Genomic DNA, 18,067 nt, shown 5'->3' with positions numbered 1-18,067 from the left:
ATGCAAATAGGAACAACAAACATACTTTGAAATGCCTATATGTAAATGCTAGGAGTCTAAGAAATAAGATGGGAGAGTTGGAATATATTGCACTAAATGAAAAATTGGATATAATAGGCATTACTGAGACCTGGTGGAAGGAGAATAACCAGTGGGACACTGTCATACCGGGGTACAAAGTATATCGTAGTGATAGGGTGGACCGGACTGGTGGAGGAGTAGCATTGTATATTAACGAGAGCCTTGACTCAGATAGATTACAAATTCAGCAGGACACAAATCACACCCTTGAATCATTGTGGGTTGAAAATCCATGTATAAAAGGGAAAAGGACGGTGATAGGAGTGTACTACCATCCGCCTCGCCAGGATGAGCAGGTAGACGCAGAAATGATAAAAGAAATCAGAGACGCAAACAAAATAGGCAATGTGATAATAATGGGTGACTTCAATTATCCAAATATAGACTGGGTAAATGTAACATCGGGACACGCTAGAGAGGTACAATTCCTTGATGAAATCAAGGACAGCTTTATGGAGCAGCTGGTGCAGGAGCCGACATGAGAAGGAAAAATCCTAGACTTGGTCCTTAGTGGAGCGCATGATCTGGTGACTGGTTGAAGGATAGGAAACAGAGAGTGGGGTTAAATGGGCAGTATTCACAATGGAGAAGGGTAGTTAGTGGGTTCCTCAGGGGTCTGTGCTAGGACCGCTGCTTTTTAATATATTTATAAATGATTTAGAGATGGGCGTAACTAGCGAGGTAATTAAATTTGCTGATGACACAAAGCTATTCAAAGTCGTTAACTCGTGACAGGATTGTGAAAAATTACAGAAAGACCTTACGAGACTGGGAGACTGGGCGGCTAAATGGCAGATGACGTTTAATGTGAGCAAGTGCAAGGTGATGCATGTGGGAAAAAAGAACCCGAATTATAGCTATGTCATGTAAGGTTCCACGTTAGGAGTTACGGACCAAGAAAGGGATCTGGGTGTCGTCGTCGATAATACACTGAAACCTTCTGCTCAGTGTGCTGCTGCGGCTCAGAAAGCAAATAGAATGTTGGGTATTATTAGGAAAGGTATAGAAAACAGGTGTGAGGATGTTATAATGCCGTTATATCGCTCCATGGTGCGACCGCACCTTGAGTATTGTGTTCAATTCTGGTCGCCGTATCTCAAGAAAGATATAGTGGAATTGGAAAAGGTGAGCGAAGGGCGACTAAAATGGTAGCGGGGATGGGATGACTTCCCTATGAAAAAAGACTAAGGAGGCTAGGGCTATTCAGCTTGGAGAAGAGACGGCTGAGGGGAGACATGATAGAGGTATATAAAATAATGAGTGGAGTAGAACAGATGGATGTGAAGCGTCTGTTCACGCTTTCCAAAAATACTAGGACTAGGGGGCATGCGATGAAACTACAGTGTAGTAAATTTAAAACAAATCGGAGAAAATTTTTCTTCACCCAACGTGCAATTAAACTCTGGAATTCGTTGCCGGAGAACGTGGTGAAGGCGGTTAGCTTGGCAGAGTTTAAAAAGGGGTTAGACGGTTTCCTAAAGGACAACTCCATAAACCGCTACTAAATGGACTTGGGAAAAATCCACAATTCCGGGAATAACATGTATAGAATGTTTGAACGTTTGGGAAGCTTGCCAGGTATCCTTGGCCTGGATTGGCCGCTGTTGTGGACAGGATGCTGGGCTCGATGGACCCTTGGTCTTTTCCCAGTGTGGCATTACTTATGTACTTATGAGCCAGAGTGGGTGGAGCCAAGGCGTGGCTGGGGCATGTACTAAAATCTCCCTGTCACTTTATATTTGAAGTCTGTAACGTACCACCACGTCGTGGCATGTTCTGTGTCACCAGATCTGCTCCCTCTTACACTTTCCTGGAAGAGGTCAGGAAAAATCATCCTGATCCAGCTCCTGCTTCAGTCCAGGCTTTCCACCTCTCCAGCTCAGATACTCACATAGCAACCAGGTTCCAAAACATAAAAAGCTTTTATTCATCACAAAGAATTAGATTCCATTAGGAAAGTTCAGTCTTCAAAAACACATCACAAGTCCTCATGATAGATGCTTCAGGATTTAAAGGAAAAAAATCAACCCACAAGAATTCATGCAAAAACAGAACAGGAAGGGTTTCTCTTTTCTTCCCTAACCCAGCTTGCATTTTAAGTCCATAGCAATTCATAAGTTTCTCATAAGTTTGCAGCAGCGTTTCCAGGACACAGCCTACAGCTGTGCCCCTTAATTAACTTCTGTCTGTCCAGGTTAATTCCCCACCTGATCCCAACTGTAGGCCTGGACTGCTCAGTAACAGTCTCGGCACCCTTTACATGGCTGACCCTGACCCCCTCTCACTTTTCAGGCAGGTTAATAGCATTTCCTCAGTGAGGACTGGACACCAATTCTTTCTTCCAGCCACAGGCTAGGACTGCTCACCCAGTCTCTGCACCCTTCATATGTCTGACCCTGACCCCCTCTCTCTCTTCAGGCAGGTCAGTAACATTTCCCCAGTGAGGACTGGGCACCAGTTCTTACCCTGACCTCTCTCTCTCTTTAGGCAGGTCTCTAACATTTCCCCAGTGAGGACTGAACACCAATTCTTACCCTGACCCACACTCTCTCTTTTTGGGCAGTGAGGGCTGGGCACCAGTTCTTTCCCCTCTCACTAGCCAGGCACTGCATTAACTTTAGGGTGCTTTATGCCCTGGGTTAGGTAGCCCATTTACTCCCTGCAGCAAGTTCTCTGTGAGGAAGGTTCCTCCTGCCCTCAGGCAGGTTGCAGTCCATCTCCTTCTCTCTCCTTCACCTCCGTTCCTCTGATCACAGCAGGCTTTTTACCTTAGCATCCTGAAAGAAACAGCCAGACCTGTTTCCAAGCCTCACTTTGGCTCCTAGGGTATACAGCTTACTGAGTCAGGAGCAAAGGCTGGATCTAATTCCTGGCATGTTCTTAAGGACTGACTCCTTTCCTGGCACGAAAGCACTACAGGAATGGAGCACCTCCCTTCCTGAGGCCATGCCAGGTTTTATCCCTTCCAGGGCTCTATGTGTGTCCTAAGAAAGAGCTCACTAAGCACTTGTGGGAAGGATTTAGAACCTGGGGAAATCTGTCCTCTCTGTAATTATACTCACCCCTCTCCTGCTGCAAGCTTTCCAGTGATGCACAGCCAGCTATCCAGGTAAAATTCCTCTCTCCCTTCTCATAGTACATTCATGGCAATAAGATATGAAGAGACAACAGGGAGACCAGGAGGTGTCTCATACATCTCAAGTCCACTGCAGTGTCCCCTAGGGTGCCCCACTGCTCTTCTGTGATGTCTGTGTGACCATTCTACTAAGAATGCTGCCCCCCCCCCCCCCAATACATCCCAATGGCTTATTTTTGTGCGCTTTGACCTTTTTTTTCAGTAGTCCTAAAAGATAGATGCACTGAGCACAAAAAACATCTAGCAAATGGCCATTTTTGAAATAAAAAGACTTTTTTTGTTTGAAAATTGCTATGTTTGCCATTCAATTTTTGGATATGTCCAGTAAAATGTCCTAAATCAGACTTGCATCATATCAAAAATGTCCCTCCATATCTACATCCAAAATGTTGTACTATGGTAGCAGTACATATCTGATATTTTTGTGATCTGGAGGAGAGAGGAAAATGATTTAAAGAATTTTCTTTTGTATAGTATTCTAGGAAATTCTTAATGCAGAAATTTATATTTACAAAATGAAATGCCATCATAGTTAACCTGAGACAATTCAGTTATCCTCTGTTGATACTGGATAGAAGGTCATCAGGCAACTTATGATAAAAATGAACATCAGACAACTGGGATAACGCTTAATTACAAGAATCTGCATAATCTATGACAACTATGCCACCACCTTTGTAGGCTTTCTTAATTATAATGGATGAATCAGATTTCAGAGACTAAAATACTTTACATTGGTGAGCCAACAAGTTGGTAAACAGTCTACTAGACAATTTTTCCAACTTATCTAGATCATGCATAACCAAACGTTCAAACACCATGATGGCAGGGTCTAGGGGACTAAGGGGTACCCATGTTGAATGAACTTTACCATGTGTCACATCCAAAGGTAAATCTTGAGACTGATTATGTGAGAAAAAACACTTTAAATTTCAATAATTGAAAAAATCTATGCAGACTGCATCTAGTTTGAAATCATGTAAAACCTCAACTTCTTCAATAGTAAGTGGCCAATAGAAGTTTCAACTGGAGACATATTTTTGGTCTTTATTTCTGCAAACTGTGGTGCTATTTTTATGCTTGACATTATGAGATTTATATTGATTTATGTTGTCACAGCTAACTTATATGAACACCTGAAGAAGCTTGGGTGCCAAAACATGACCCATGTTAGGTTCATACTGTTAGCACCGCTGTATGTTATATTTGGAAAATAAACATTTTCTATTGATCACCTTGGAGATTGTGGCTGGCATCCTCTACTTTTGTGCATTGTCATTGTTAACCTGTGGAGGTTTTGTTTTCCTGTTTTGCTTGTGCCTAGAATTGCATTCCCAATTTTGGTGCACACCCAAGATGTGGGCACAAACTGAGTAACAAGCCCTTAACTATTTATAACTGGGTTCTAACAACCATTTATTAAAGTTAATTGGCACTCATCAAAATTTGCATTCACATCTAGCTGCTTGCTATTCTATAATGCACAGTGCCTAACTCTACTAGTGCATAACTGAAAAGGGGGCATGGAATGGACATATCAGGGGGCATTCTGAAAATTTGAGCACAGAATTATAGAATATGGCATGCCTAACTTGAGTGCCAGCGATTACACCATGTTTCAGCAGGTGTAAATGCAGGTGCCTATATTTAGGCATGGGGAATCAGCGCTAAATGTGATTCTATAAAGGGTGCATGCCCTTTATAGAATTGCACTTAGCACCGATTATTGAATTCCTTATCCAGCTTATTTTCGAAGGAGAAGGGTGCCTATCTTTTGACACAAATCGGGAGATGGGTGCCCTTCTCGCAAGGCTGCCCAAATCGGCATAATCGAAAGCCGATTTTTGACACCCTCGACGGCTTTACGTCGCGGGGACGACCAAAGTTCATGGGAGCATGTTGGCATGGTAGCGAAGGTGGGACTGGGGCATGATTAGGAGAAGGGCGTCCTCCGCCGATAATGGAAAAAAGAAGGGCATCCCTGATGAGCACTTGGCTGACTTTACTTGGTCCATTTTTTTTCACGACCAAGCCGTGAAAAGATGCCCGAACTGAGCAGATGAACTTACTCCCCCAGTGGTCACTAACCCCCTCCCACCATAAAAAACAGGTTAAAAATACTTTTTTGCCAGCCTCTATGCTAGCCTCAAATGCCATACTCAGGTCCATCGCAGCAGTATATAGGTCCCTGGAGCAATTTTAGTGGGTGCAGTGTACTTCAGGTAGGCAGACCTGGGGGGGGGGGTAGGGGGCTCAGCACCCAAGGTAAGGGAGTTATGCACCTGGGAGCAATTTCTGAAGTCCACTGCAGTGCCCCCTAGGCTGCCCGGTTGGTATCCTGGCATGTGAGGGGGACCAGTGCACTACAAATGCTGGCTCCTCCCACAACCAAATGGCTTGGATTTGGTCGTTTTTGAGATGGCCGTCCTTAGTTTCCATTATCGGCGAAAACCAAGGTCTGCCACCTCTAAGGGCAGCCATGTCTAAGGTCAATCCAAATGTTGAGATTTGGACGTCCCCGACCGCATTATCGAAATGAAAGATGGACGCCCATCTTGTTTCGATAATACAGTCGGGGACGCTCCTTTACGAGGCCTTCCTTAGAGATGGGCGCCCTTAGAGATGGGTGCCCCTGTTCGATTATGCCCCTCCATGTGACTTGCGTGCTTATATTATAGCATGTTGCCGAACATGCACCTAGAATTTATGCATGTGAATGTAACATTCACATGCATAAGTGCTAGTATTTTAGAATTTTAGCATGCAAATGAAGCTTACATTTAGGAGCTAAGGTTACAGAATTAGATGGATAATATCTGCATCAATTTTTTTTGGATGGTATGTAATGCATCTGTGTACATCCAGTTTCTTCTTTCAAGCAATCTCAAATCAGGCCTGAAAGAGGAGGGAAAAACAGAAGAGTAACAATTAATAATCAATGCCTTTTTTGCTTCATGGTTTCAGATCATGTAAATGTTTCCTTACAAGAACATCAGAGAGAGAAGTGGGAGAGACAGCAGCCAAAAAGAAAAAAGATTTTCCAGCGCTCAGTCAGTAAAGAGAGATGGGTGGAAACTCTAGTAGTTGCAGACTCTAGAATGATTGAATATCATGGTACAGAAAATGTGGAATCTTATATCTTCACTATTTTTAATATGGTAAGTGATGACCTCTTTAAGCAATTCAGATTCAATTTAATGGGAAATCTCTTTTTTTTTTTCTTTTAAAATATTTTTTATTTCAGCTGGATTTCCTTTTGCTTGCTGGTATTCAGTGACTGAAAACTTTTTTGTTCATTTTAAGTGCATTTTGCTGGACTGATAAGACATAAGAGAGAGTTTGTCTATCTGTTTGTCCAACCATATGCATAGATCTCTTTGCACACGCTCAAATATAAAGCATAGGAGGCTTAAGGTAAAGAATGCAAGCCACTGTGAAGGTCAACTGATTGTGCCACAGGGATCACTAGCCACCCAGTCAGCAAAAGGAGGACTAAGATATATTGAAGATCTATTTAGTGTGTTGTGAGGATCCTATTCTATGCAGCACAGGACGGTCTACGCTGATATGGAGATCAGCTGATTGTGTTACTGTGATCTCAAGCCTTGTGGCATAAGATGAAGATGCTTGGGCCATACTGAACCCATACCCTATGGCACAAAAAAAAAGGCTGGTTTGCTATAGTCAGAGCTATGGTGAATAGATGTGCACTGTGGGGAGCGAAGTCCCATTGGTGGAATAAAATTGCTGTCCGGACCCAAAAGGAGATATATGGGTGTCTGTAGCATTAGCATGCACTAATTGTTATCATGTGCTAAAAATGCTAGTGTGCTTACAGCGTGGCTTAATAAACAAGGCCCTAAAAGTAGCGCATGGCCATTTACTGCTTGAGCACTTACTGATACCCATTGACCTAGCGGTAAGGGGTCATGCGCTACTCATACAGTAATCAGGCAGCACACGCTAATGTGGCCATGCTGCCGATTACTGCTGGGAAGCCCCCCCCCCCCCCCCCCCCAGTAAAAAATAGAAAAATATTTTGTAAGGGGGCAAAAGGAAGAGGAAAGAATTTTGGATTTAGTTCATCATATGGATCAAAGTGAGTTGCATTCAGATACAGTAAATATTTTCCTGTCCACGAAAGGCTTCCAATCTAAAATCACAAAAAGCTACAGTAGCATTTGAATTGAGCTTCTCTAACTTCTCAGTCTGCTGCTTCTGCTGAAGGGAGTGTGCAAAGGGGAAGGGAAAGTGGTAAAGAATGTCAGAGGAGAGAAAGAGGAGTGTGTACAGTCCAAAACAGATACCCAAAACCCTTCCATTCCTTATCACATATCCAGCCAATCAGCACACAACTTGAACATGATAAATCCTCCCCCCATATGCCACACTCTCATTCAACATCTTCACACACATGCCCTGACATACTCTGCCCTAACCCACCTCTCTGCATCCATCTTCCAACTCATAGAACCCTCCTAACTCTCCCCAACACCTCACCCCCCCCCCCCCACACACACACACCTGCCATACATAATTATGCAAACCCTGTAGACACAGTACTCACAGACTTACATCACCAGTCACAATGCACAGATTCCATTTACTTACCCCCAGTTATCGACCCAGTCCCTGGTACATTATTGAGACTTCCACACAGATATGCCCAAGCCTATGAAAGGAGGAAGGGAAAATACTATTGTGCCACACTGAAATAAGGAGGACAATTTTCCAAGATTTTCCATGGGTAAAAAACTATTTACTCATGGAAACTTTCCATCTTCTTCTGTTTGACAAATCCTAGAGAGGAGGAGAACAAGAACAACAACACAAGAATGAAAATATATAAGTGGTCACGGAATAATATCCAAGTCCGAGTAATTCAAACCCACATCTTCATATCACTCACATTCACACCATACATCATACAGAATCCATACCACTCTTCATCCATACTGCTCTCAAAACCAATCACACACAGAAGCCTTCATCCCCTCATATGGGCAGAGTAGAACCAGAATCCAGAAATCTTCTGAAGGAAGTCGTATACTATTCCTGGAGGGTCGCCATGTCTAAAAAATCATTGCCATAAATACATGTAATGCTGCTTTTCTAGTGTGCACTTATTTTATGTTTTTTGACCTTCATACCTTGCTATCTCACACATATTTTTGTTTCCAAAGTATGGAATGAAGGCCCCCCCCTATGGTCCAAAATGTTAAAATCACTAACAATCATAAGCACAATATAGATATACGGGTTTACTTTGTATGAGGAGGTCACTTTGTTGATAATGTGCTAATTGTATAACCTCATGGTAATTGAAGAGCTAAGATGTCTGTTATGTGCTCAGTTGTCCCTTTGTATGCTAAGGGAGTGAAGTACCAGAAAAGAAAGCATGGTGAGTGAGTGTTACTGTTTTAAACTGTATCCTATAGCTCTGGAACAAAAGATGTTAACCCCTCTGCCAATTTGCTCCCAGGAATGCGTTATTTAATAGGGAAAAAGTCACTACATTTAATACATTTTATTTTACTACATTTAGGGGTCCTTTTACTAAGCTACACAAGACACTAATGCATTCCTAATGCAGCAAAAAATGGAGTACAATGGGACATGCGCTGTTAAAAAAATGTTCACTTTTTTTGAGGGGGCATGTCATGGGCAGAGAGTGAGTGTTCCTGCACCAACCAGTTAGTGCGTCTACATTACCATGCATTAACCGGTTAGTGCAGGAAACCACGTGAGCCCTTACTGCCTACAAAATGGGTGATGGTAAGTGCTCACATTTTTAAAAATGGCCGCATGCTAATGACAATATTAGCACATGGCCATTAATAGAAACAGAAAAATAGTCATTTACAGCTGCGGAAAAAAAGGGTCTTAATGTGCAGGAAAAGCCAATGTAAGGTCACACTAAGGCCACTTTTTGCTGCAGCTTAGTAAAAGGACCCCTTAATCAACTGGCAAAAGCCCCTGCAGAAGAAGATGACCCTCTTTCTACCAAGTTGCCCACTTTGAATAACCTTAAAATCATGATTCAGGAGTTCCATGTTGGCTGTCAGATCTGGCAATTCAGAAATATAGGGGGATTAAATCAACTGATAGTGGATTCTTGCTTTAAAATTTTGCAGAGCAGTAAAATGAATTTACTATTCCTTATCACCAATGTTTCTTTTGGTCCCACCTGAAACATGCTATAAAAGTGAGCTTTACTGATCTCTCCCAGTTGGAGGATTCCTGGCTGCTAGAATATTTCTCATCTCACATTACATTCAATCTAAAGCTACCCCTTGAGCTTTACAAAGCTATGCTACCATTGAAAGATGTCTTAAGATGTATAGACCAAAGAGAGATTTGAGGTCAGAAGGGACTTTATATTTGTCAGCCCCTTCATTGTGAAATATTTATTTTGAGAAATCTAGGAGAAGCACATTTTTTTTTATCACTAGGTCTATTGAATGGAACACCCTTCTTGCTTATCAGATGCCAGATACTAGAGTTTAAAAAAAATCTGTTTGTGAAAGCTTTTGACCTTTTATAATCATGCCTAGAAAAATGTATGTTAATTTGGATATTGGGAATGGTCAGGACTGTAGATATGATGTTAAATACACAACTGGGTTGTAAGATGTGCAATAAGAATGAATAGGAGCTTTGATGTTTTGTTTGTAATGTTATTTGATTTGTAAAATTTGATTACTTATGTTTTTATTATATAATCTCCTTTGGTTTAAGGCAGAATATAAATTAATAAACATAAACACAATACAGGAAGCAATAATTTAGCCATCCAAAGGGTGTGGGAGATAAATCTAGTTAGATCCTTATCAGATAAGACATATTCTGGAGACAGTTGATACATATTTCGCCTTCTGTATTGTTGATCCACCTGATGCTTTTTATGACACATGGAGTGATTATAACCCCAGTTAAGAAAGTTAAATTTCCCTAATGATATCCTTATTTCTCACACCCATTCCCTCTTCTTCCTCATGGAGACTTGACTCTGTAAGGATGAGGAGGCTTTCCTGACTCAGTGTTTTCCTCCAAATTACTCAGATTTCTCTGCTTCGAGATCTATGTGGAAAAGGGTGGGGGTCTTGCTCTCCTGGCTCCTACTGTGCTGCCCATCTCCCAAATGTCTCTTGACTCATCTTCTATTCCTGAGACAGCCCTGCTAAGACCAGCTTTATCTCCTCCCATTTACATCATTTTAGTTTACCCCCTGCCCCTTCACTCTTGGAAATGGTTGTTTCCTTCCTATCTGACATGGCTGTATGATATTCCTGCCTCCTTATTCTCAGAGACTTAAATATCCACCTTGACCACCCTTTGCGCCCTTTTGCCAAATGTCTTTGCTCCTTTTTTAGATCTTGGACTTTCTCAGCATGTTATGGCTCCCACTCATACTGCTTGACATATTCTTGATCTGGTCCTTTCCCAGTCAAATGACTTTCTCTCCCTCTCTAATTTTCTTCTTACCTCCCTTCCCTGGACAGACCACTATTTAGTTTCTTTCCTGGTAATCATATATTCCCCAGTATCTTTCCTCACCCTACCTCTCCCATTTTGGGTTCACCTTTCTGGTTTCTATGACCCATCTTTGATCTCTCCATTATTTTCCAATTTCCCTTCTGATTTTGTTTCTCTCCCACTAAATTCCCAGGCTGCGGTCTGGAATTCTACTCTCCAGTCAATGCTTTCTGACCATGCCCTCCCTAGATGGGCGGCTTCTCATTCCCACTCACAACCCTGGCTTAAGGATGAATTTCATCTCTCTAAGAGCCAGCTCTGTAGAGCTGAGTGCTTTTGGAGGAGGTGTAGGGACACCCTCAGTTTTGCAGCTCTTTTGTACTCTCCTGCAATGTTACCATTCCGATCTAAGAAACCCTCATCATCAGTACTACATGGACCTTATCAGGAAAGCTTCTAATTGCCCAAAGAAACTCTTCTAAGTTGACTGCACTAACTCCTGTCGCTGCCTTTCTACTCACTCTATCTGATCAGGACTTCACATCCTTTTTCTCCTCTAAAGTTGCTTCCCTGTGCTTCTCCGTTTCCTCTCTCTCTTATTCTTGTTCCCCTTGATCCCTCTAAGCCTGCTGTCCTCTCTTATTCCTCATCCTCTTTCCTTCAGTTTCCTCCAGTTGTTTCCATTCATCTGGCTCACAGCTGGTCCCAGTTTAACATACCATCCTTGAACCAATTCAATAGAACTTTTCAGGCAGCTAGGAAGATTACATATTCATTGGATCCAGTATTTTTCAATTGGCTATCACTTAGTAGCCTTGGACTTTAGCTTACTCTATGATTGTTAATAGTTTGACCTCTGGGGAGATCCCTGCACAGTGGAAATCAGCGCTAGTAAGCCTTATTTTGAAAAAGTAATCTCTAGACCCTGCCCTTCCCTCAAATTATCATCCTGTCTGTAATCTCACTTTCCTGAGTAAATTGTTGAAGAAATGTATCTTCTGTCAACTTTACTAATACGTGGAGACCTCTAACATGCATCTGAGGAAAGGGGGAGTAGTAGGAGCAGGCTCTTGAACAACACCAGTAGGCGACGTAGGTTAGGAACAATCTCTTTATTTAAACATACACTCGACTCAACACAGTCGTGTTTCTGCGCTACAAACGCCTTCTTCAGGAGTCTTGTGATATATAGACATACGAATATTAAGCTCAAAAAGAATGAAAGCAAGGCTTCTGCTACAATTGTAATCCACTGCCGGTGCAGGAAAAACAGCTCAGCGTATTCAATTACACTTCCGTGAAGTCAAAAAAAGAGACCTCTAACATGCTTCATCCTTTTCAAGCTGCTTTTGCTCAGGTCACGCCACTGAAAGGGTAATCAGTTCCCTTATCGATCATGGTAATGCACTACTATTAGTCTCTTTGGATCTTTTAGCAGCATTTAACCTGGTTAGCCATCCTCTGTTGCTATCGAGATTTGCATCATTGGGCTTGTGCGATACTGTGCTTTGCTGGTTCCACTCTTTCCTTGCTGACAGGTCTTTCTGAGTCATTCTTCCTGACTCCAAGTCAGACTGCATTTCTCTTGGATATAGGGTACCTCAAGGCTCTGTTCTTTCTTCCAACTTTTTCAACATCTTTCTCAGTCCTCTTGCCTCCCTCATTAAGGAATCTCTGGTCAGATGCTACTTTTATGCTGTCAACATTCTGGACCCCTACATCCTTATTTTGTCTTTTAAAAGCTTGATTAGATAAGTCATCACCTGCTTCTCAACCAACACGGGCCACTATTTCTACTCATCACTTTAACCTACCCTCGATAGTACACCCATCCAACTAGTTCATTCCTTTAAATATATCAGAGTTCATTTTGAGGGGCATAATCGAAAGGCACCGGCCATCTTTATGGGTGGCCATCTCTGGCGCCGGCACCACAAGCAGGCGGAGCCAACTGCATTTTCGAAAAAGATGGCCGACCATCTTTTTCTTCGCTAATACGGTTAGGTCCGGCCAAATGTCAGAGTTCGATGGGTTTGAGGTGGCCGGCATCGGTTTTCGGCCATAATGGAAAAAAATGCCGGCAATCTCAAACCCAGCGAAATGCAAGGCATTTGGTTGTGGGAGGAACCAGCATTTGTAGTGTACTGGCCCCCCTGACATGCCAGGACACCAACTGGGCACCCTAGGGGACACTTCTAAAAACTAAAAAAAAAAATAGCTCCCAGGTGCATAGCTCCCTTCCCTTGGTTGTTTAGCCCCCCCAAAACCCACTCCCCACAACTCTACACCATTACCATAGCCCTAGGGGGTGAAGGGGGCACCTAGATGTGGGTACAGTGGGTTTTGGGGTTTTTTGGAGGGCTCAACATTTACCACCACAAGTGTAACAGGTAAGGGGGGATGGGCCTGGGTCCACCTGTCTGAAGTGCACTGCACCCACTAAACACTGCTCCAGGGACTTGCATACTGCTATCAGGGAGCTGGGTATGACATTTGAGGCTGGCATAGAGGCTGGCAAAAAAGTTTTTTTTTTGTTTTTTTGGGGGGGGGGGGGGTGGGAGGGGTTGGTGACCACTGGGGGAGTAAGGGGAGGTCATTTGTTCAGTTGGTCATGAGAAGCTTGGTCATGAGAAAAAAGGGACCAAGTAAAGCCGGCGAAATGCTCGTCAAGCCTGGCTTTTTTTTCCCCATTACCGGGCGAAGCCGGCCATTTCGTGAGTACGCCCGTGTCCCACCCGCGTCCTGCCTTCACTACCCTACCAACACACCCCCTTGATGCTTTGCCGGCTCCGCGACGGAAAACAGTTCAACCCAGCCAAAATCGGCTTTCCGATAATACCGATTTTGCCGGGTTCAGGAGATCGCCAGCCATCTCCCGATTTGTGTCGGAAGATGGCTGGCGATCACTTTCGAAAATGAGCTGGTTTGATAGCGCCCTGACCTTTTCTACTCATATATCCACTACTGTGAAAAGTTCTTTTTTTTGTCTCGTCATCTCATTCATTCCCTTTGTCCCTACCTCAGTGATGAGAGCTGTGCAACCCTTCTCTACACTTTGGTTGCATCTAGATTTGACTATTGCAATAGTACCTATGCAGGTCTTTCAACTATTTCACGTAAGAAACTTCAAACAGTTCAAAATACTGCTATGTGTATACTTTCTCATGCTAAGCAATTTGATCACGTTTCTCCTCTCTTGAAACATCACTGGTTTCCTATTAAATCCTAAATTGATTTCAAAGTGCTCACCATCACTTATAAGGCTCTTCACTTAGGTTCTCCCCCTTATCTTGCAAATTGGCTTACTCTATATTGTCCTTCATGGGCTCATCATTCAGCTTTTGAATCCCTCCTGTCCACTGCGCGAGATTAGACTCTACCTGGCACTCATCTTTCTGAGATCAGAACCGTCATATCCTTTCTTTTAATGTCTCCTTAAGGCGCATTTGTTTTCTTCGGCTTTTAATGGGTCTATCTAGGCAATTTTATGTACCTGGTAGGAGTGCCTGGATCTTGGACTTAGCAGGCTGCTGGCTACTCTTAGCTACCTCTCCCCACTCTTTCCCCCCCTTCTTTCTCTTCAATTCTTTCTGTTCTATGTTATTGTTGTAGTTCCTTTCTCTTTCCTTGTTAGTGATGTACGTCGCTTTTATTCTTTTACTGAAAGGCAATACATTAAGTGATTCAAATAAACATAAAACATAGACATGATTGAGGTTCTTGCATCTCTGCAAAGGAAAATCTTACAAATAAGCTTTTGTCTTCTTCAAACCTGCATGAATATTGGTCTTTTGCTTGGGAAAAAGATTTGTAAGATTCTCTTACAGCATATTAATCTGGAAATCAATAGTACTTCAGATCAAATTTTCCAAATCAAATTCACATTTGTCTATTTTTCCCTCAGTAGCATTATGGCTGGTAATATGCAATTGGAAAATAATACACAGTTAGATATAAACCACTTATGGAGCTCAGTGTATTTGATAAGATAAGAAATATGAAGAAGTAATGGCCAAGAAGTGCAAGTGTGGTGGAATGTTGTCAGAAATGGAAGGCACTAGATCAATATGTAGTTGCTAATTTAAACTGATTTTTTTTGTTAGTTCATAATTGGAAGGCTGTCTTGTTCCATTGTTATACTTAACATGCCGTTATTGGAAAATGAATAAAGAAACTTGAACACTAATATTCTGCATGTAGTTATAAAATATCTAGATGGTTTGCAGTACAGGGATTTATGCTTACAGTGGACTCATCATGTATATAATACTAGTCTATTTGCTTTTTGTAAAAATTGCTGAAGTTTCTAGGCTGCTGCAGTATTCAAGTACCGACTGTAAATTTAAAATATTACCTAGATATGTTGCAGCTTGGTAATGGCAGTTGTGACTTCTAGCAGTAGTCTTGCAATATTAGCAGTGGTACCGTGAGACTACCTCTAGAGGTCATGCCATTTTTAAGCTGCAGGAGTTGGGGGCAGAAGTGAGTGAGCTTTGTTCCTGCCCTGCTATTGTGATGGAGGGAGGGGTGGGTTTCTGTTATTGTAGTGAGGATGGACTGGATGGGGGATTGGGATAAGGAGTGTTGTTGCCTTCTATTAGTGCAGCAGGAGGGGGGAGTGCTTAGGCAGACGATCAGAGGGTTTGCCTTTTATTTGTGTGGCAGCTGTAGGGAAGGGCCTGGCCAGGAGATCAAGATTGGAGAGGTTGCATTCTATTGTTGTGGCAGAGGGTGGGGGCCTGGATGGCGGATCAGGATTGAGGGGTTGCCTTCTATTGTTGTGGTGGAGATGAAGGCAGAAAGGAGGGAAGAACTTGGACTGCAATAGGCCGACTGATATTTAGAGTTTGCGCCCTCATAACTAACCAGGCAAAATCAGGACTGCTATTTATAAAGTCCTACATGTCCTGTTAGCTTTGTAGGCACTGGCACTGAATTTTGCTGGCACCTGCTTAACTCCCAGCTTCTCCTTGACTTTACCCCTTGTAATGCCCCGTTCCTGTCCACTTGAAATATGGCCCTCAGTACCACTGTTCAGTGGAACTGCCTGGTTAAGTGCCACTGAATATTGGTAGATAGCCAGCCACAAGTGATCTAACCAGGCAGCAGCCTCTCCTGCCCAGTTAAATCACTTTGAGTATCAGGCAGTATATTTTTATTCTGAGTTGCTTTCTTTACAAATGAAAAGGGGATTTTTATAATGTTAGCTAATTAATACAAGCTCAGGGAAAAACACATTATGAGCTATAGATTCATTCAAAGAGAGAACCTGCAAGATGATGAAGTCAGGTTCGTTCAGTCTATTTTTCTGTTTACTGAAGTATGGTAGGCTCTGCTTGCTCTAATATATGATTTTTTTTTCACTAGCATATATTCTTTAAGGTCTTAAAGCATCAATTAAATTCACACTTCTGACATTTAAACAGGTCACAGGATTATTTCATGATCCAAGTATTGGCAATGCAATTCATATTATGCTGGTCCGACTTATTCTACTTGAAGAAGAAGAGGTAAGGTTTTTTGGGATTATAAATTATAATTAAAGGCACATAGCTGGGACTTACTGATAATACATTTGTCCTAATTTTTTTATAAATATGATCCATGGAATGCATTTTTGAATAGTAAAAAGGTTGATTTATTTTGGGTATACACGCTATTACTGAGTCTCAAGTGGTTTTTGCAACTCACCACCCTAAGATAAATTGTATTGTACAATATCCTAATGTATGGCACTGATAACAGTCATTTTGTATTCAGAATCCCACTTTCAATGCAAACATTTCTTTTTGGACTATAAAAAAAGATTCATTTAATTCCTTTTTTGCAACTTGTCTCTTTTTCTTCCTCATAGTGTGACACTTGCTTTTAATTCATTATTCTTTCCATTTAAAGGCCAATCTATAAACTAGGAATTCATATTTATACATGTCTTACATGGATAAATGTTTAGAATAATGACATACCCCTGAATTCTATATATGGTGCTAAAAATTGCATGTAGATATTTGAGCACATACTCAAATTCCATGGGCAATCTAATTAGTTAATGGGCCAGGAGAGTTCACGAAAGATATGCGCAGTCTTATAGAATTTGGGGGTTTCCATGCCAAATTTAGGCATGAAGATTTATACCAGGTTTGAACTGGTGTAAATCCTCGAGCCTAAAAGTTGAGCATGGATCCCAGATTTAGGTGCTAATCTATAAACGGCGTCCAACTCAGAGCACGGTTTATAGCATTCAGTGCCGATTTTTGCAGCCACTAAAAACAGTTCTCAAATTTGATTACATATGTGCTATGGGACTTAGTATGTCGCCATGCTATATATAGTGGGATTCTGTTCCTGAACACAGTACCTCTTTGGTATTTAACAGAGATGTGTCCTACCTAACTATGCAGTGTTCTTGTGTTCTTTCAATGAAAAGGCTGGAGTTCAAGTCCCACTGCAGCAGCTGTACCAACTTCTACCAGTACATATTTTTCTTAGTACCACAGACCCATCTGTAGGAGCTGTTCTGTGAGATGCCTCTGTGACAACCTTCTATGCAAAGTTTGGCATAGAGGTCCTGAGTAAATTGTTCTGAGGTTGTTGTCTGTGGGCTCAGGCATTTGATAGAGAACCTGTGCATGTAGCTTACTAGGGTATACCCTTTGGCCTACCTGCTGGGTCCAGTCCAAGTACAAGACATGGTCATTCGAGTAGTTGTTTCCATGGAAATGAGGATGGAACATGAAAGGGACTCACGCCATTCTTGGATCCAGTATCTGATGATAATGTGAGAACACTGGATTCTTCATTGTAAATGGAGCTGCATGTTAATAATCTAATTCGGAAGACCTATTTTAAACAGGCAACATTGGGCCCTTTTACAAAGTGGCGGTAAACCCAACACGGCCTTACCAGTCACTAAAAAGGAAGTAGCGCCGGACTACCACAGCAGCCCAGCAGTAGTTCCCACCCTCAGTGTGCCGTCATACCGTTGTGTACCCAGTGGTAATTGGGCAGTGCCATGCAAAAAGGTTTCCCTAGTAGCCCAGTGAACACCCCCCACCACCCACCCTGGTAGCCTTTTGTCCCCAAACTCCCCAAAATCCCCATACCTTGAAGCAGTAGGAGTGAGTTGCACTTCCTACTCCTGTGAGCGCCGTATTCAAAATGGCAGCACCCTGCCATTTTTGAACTTTCCCAGGGTGCCATCGATCACACCTAGTGAAATATTGAACAGATATTTAAAGGAAATTTTTGGACTTAAAGAAGATGCTATTCCCCCTTTCTCTCAGGTATACTATCTACCAAGTAATCCAACAGAAGCACAATTGTCCACTACTCAAGCTGAACCTCCTTTAGATGTTTCAGCTATTCTAGAATCTT

The 18,067-nt window shown here is 42.2% G+C and overlaps 1 protein-coding gene across 1 annotated transcript in view; it reads left to right on the top strand.

The window, feature by feature from the left end:
• Positions 1-18,067, top strand: part of ADAMTS12 (ADAM metallopeptidase with thrombospondin type 1 motif 12) — a 744,436-nt gene that overhangs the window by 338,987 nt on the left and 387,382 nt on the right. The window contains exons 4-5 of the mRNA XM_030193011.1: positions 6,182-6,375; positions 16,120-16,203. Coding sequence (XP_030048871.1) covers positions 6,182-6,375; positions 16,120-16,203 — 278 coding nt within the window. The remainder of the gene's footprint in view (positions 1-6,181; positions 6,376-16,119; positions 16,204-18,067) is intronic.

Source organism: Microcaecilia unicolor, chromosome 2, assembly GCF_901765095.1.
Source record: "Microcaecilia unicolor chromosome 2, aMicUni1.1, whole genome shotgun sequence".
NCBI lineage: Eukaryota > Metazoa > Chordata > Amphibia > Gymnophiona > Siphonopidae > Microcaecilia > Microcaecilia unicolor.
Note: the sequence above shows the minus strand (reverse complement) of the source record. Positions and strands in the feature narration are given on the sequence as shown.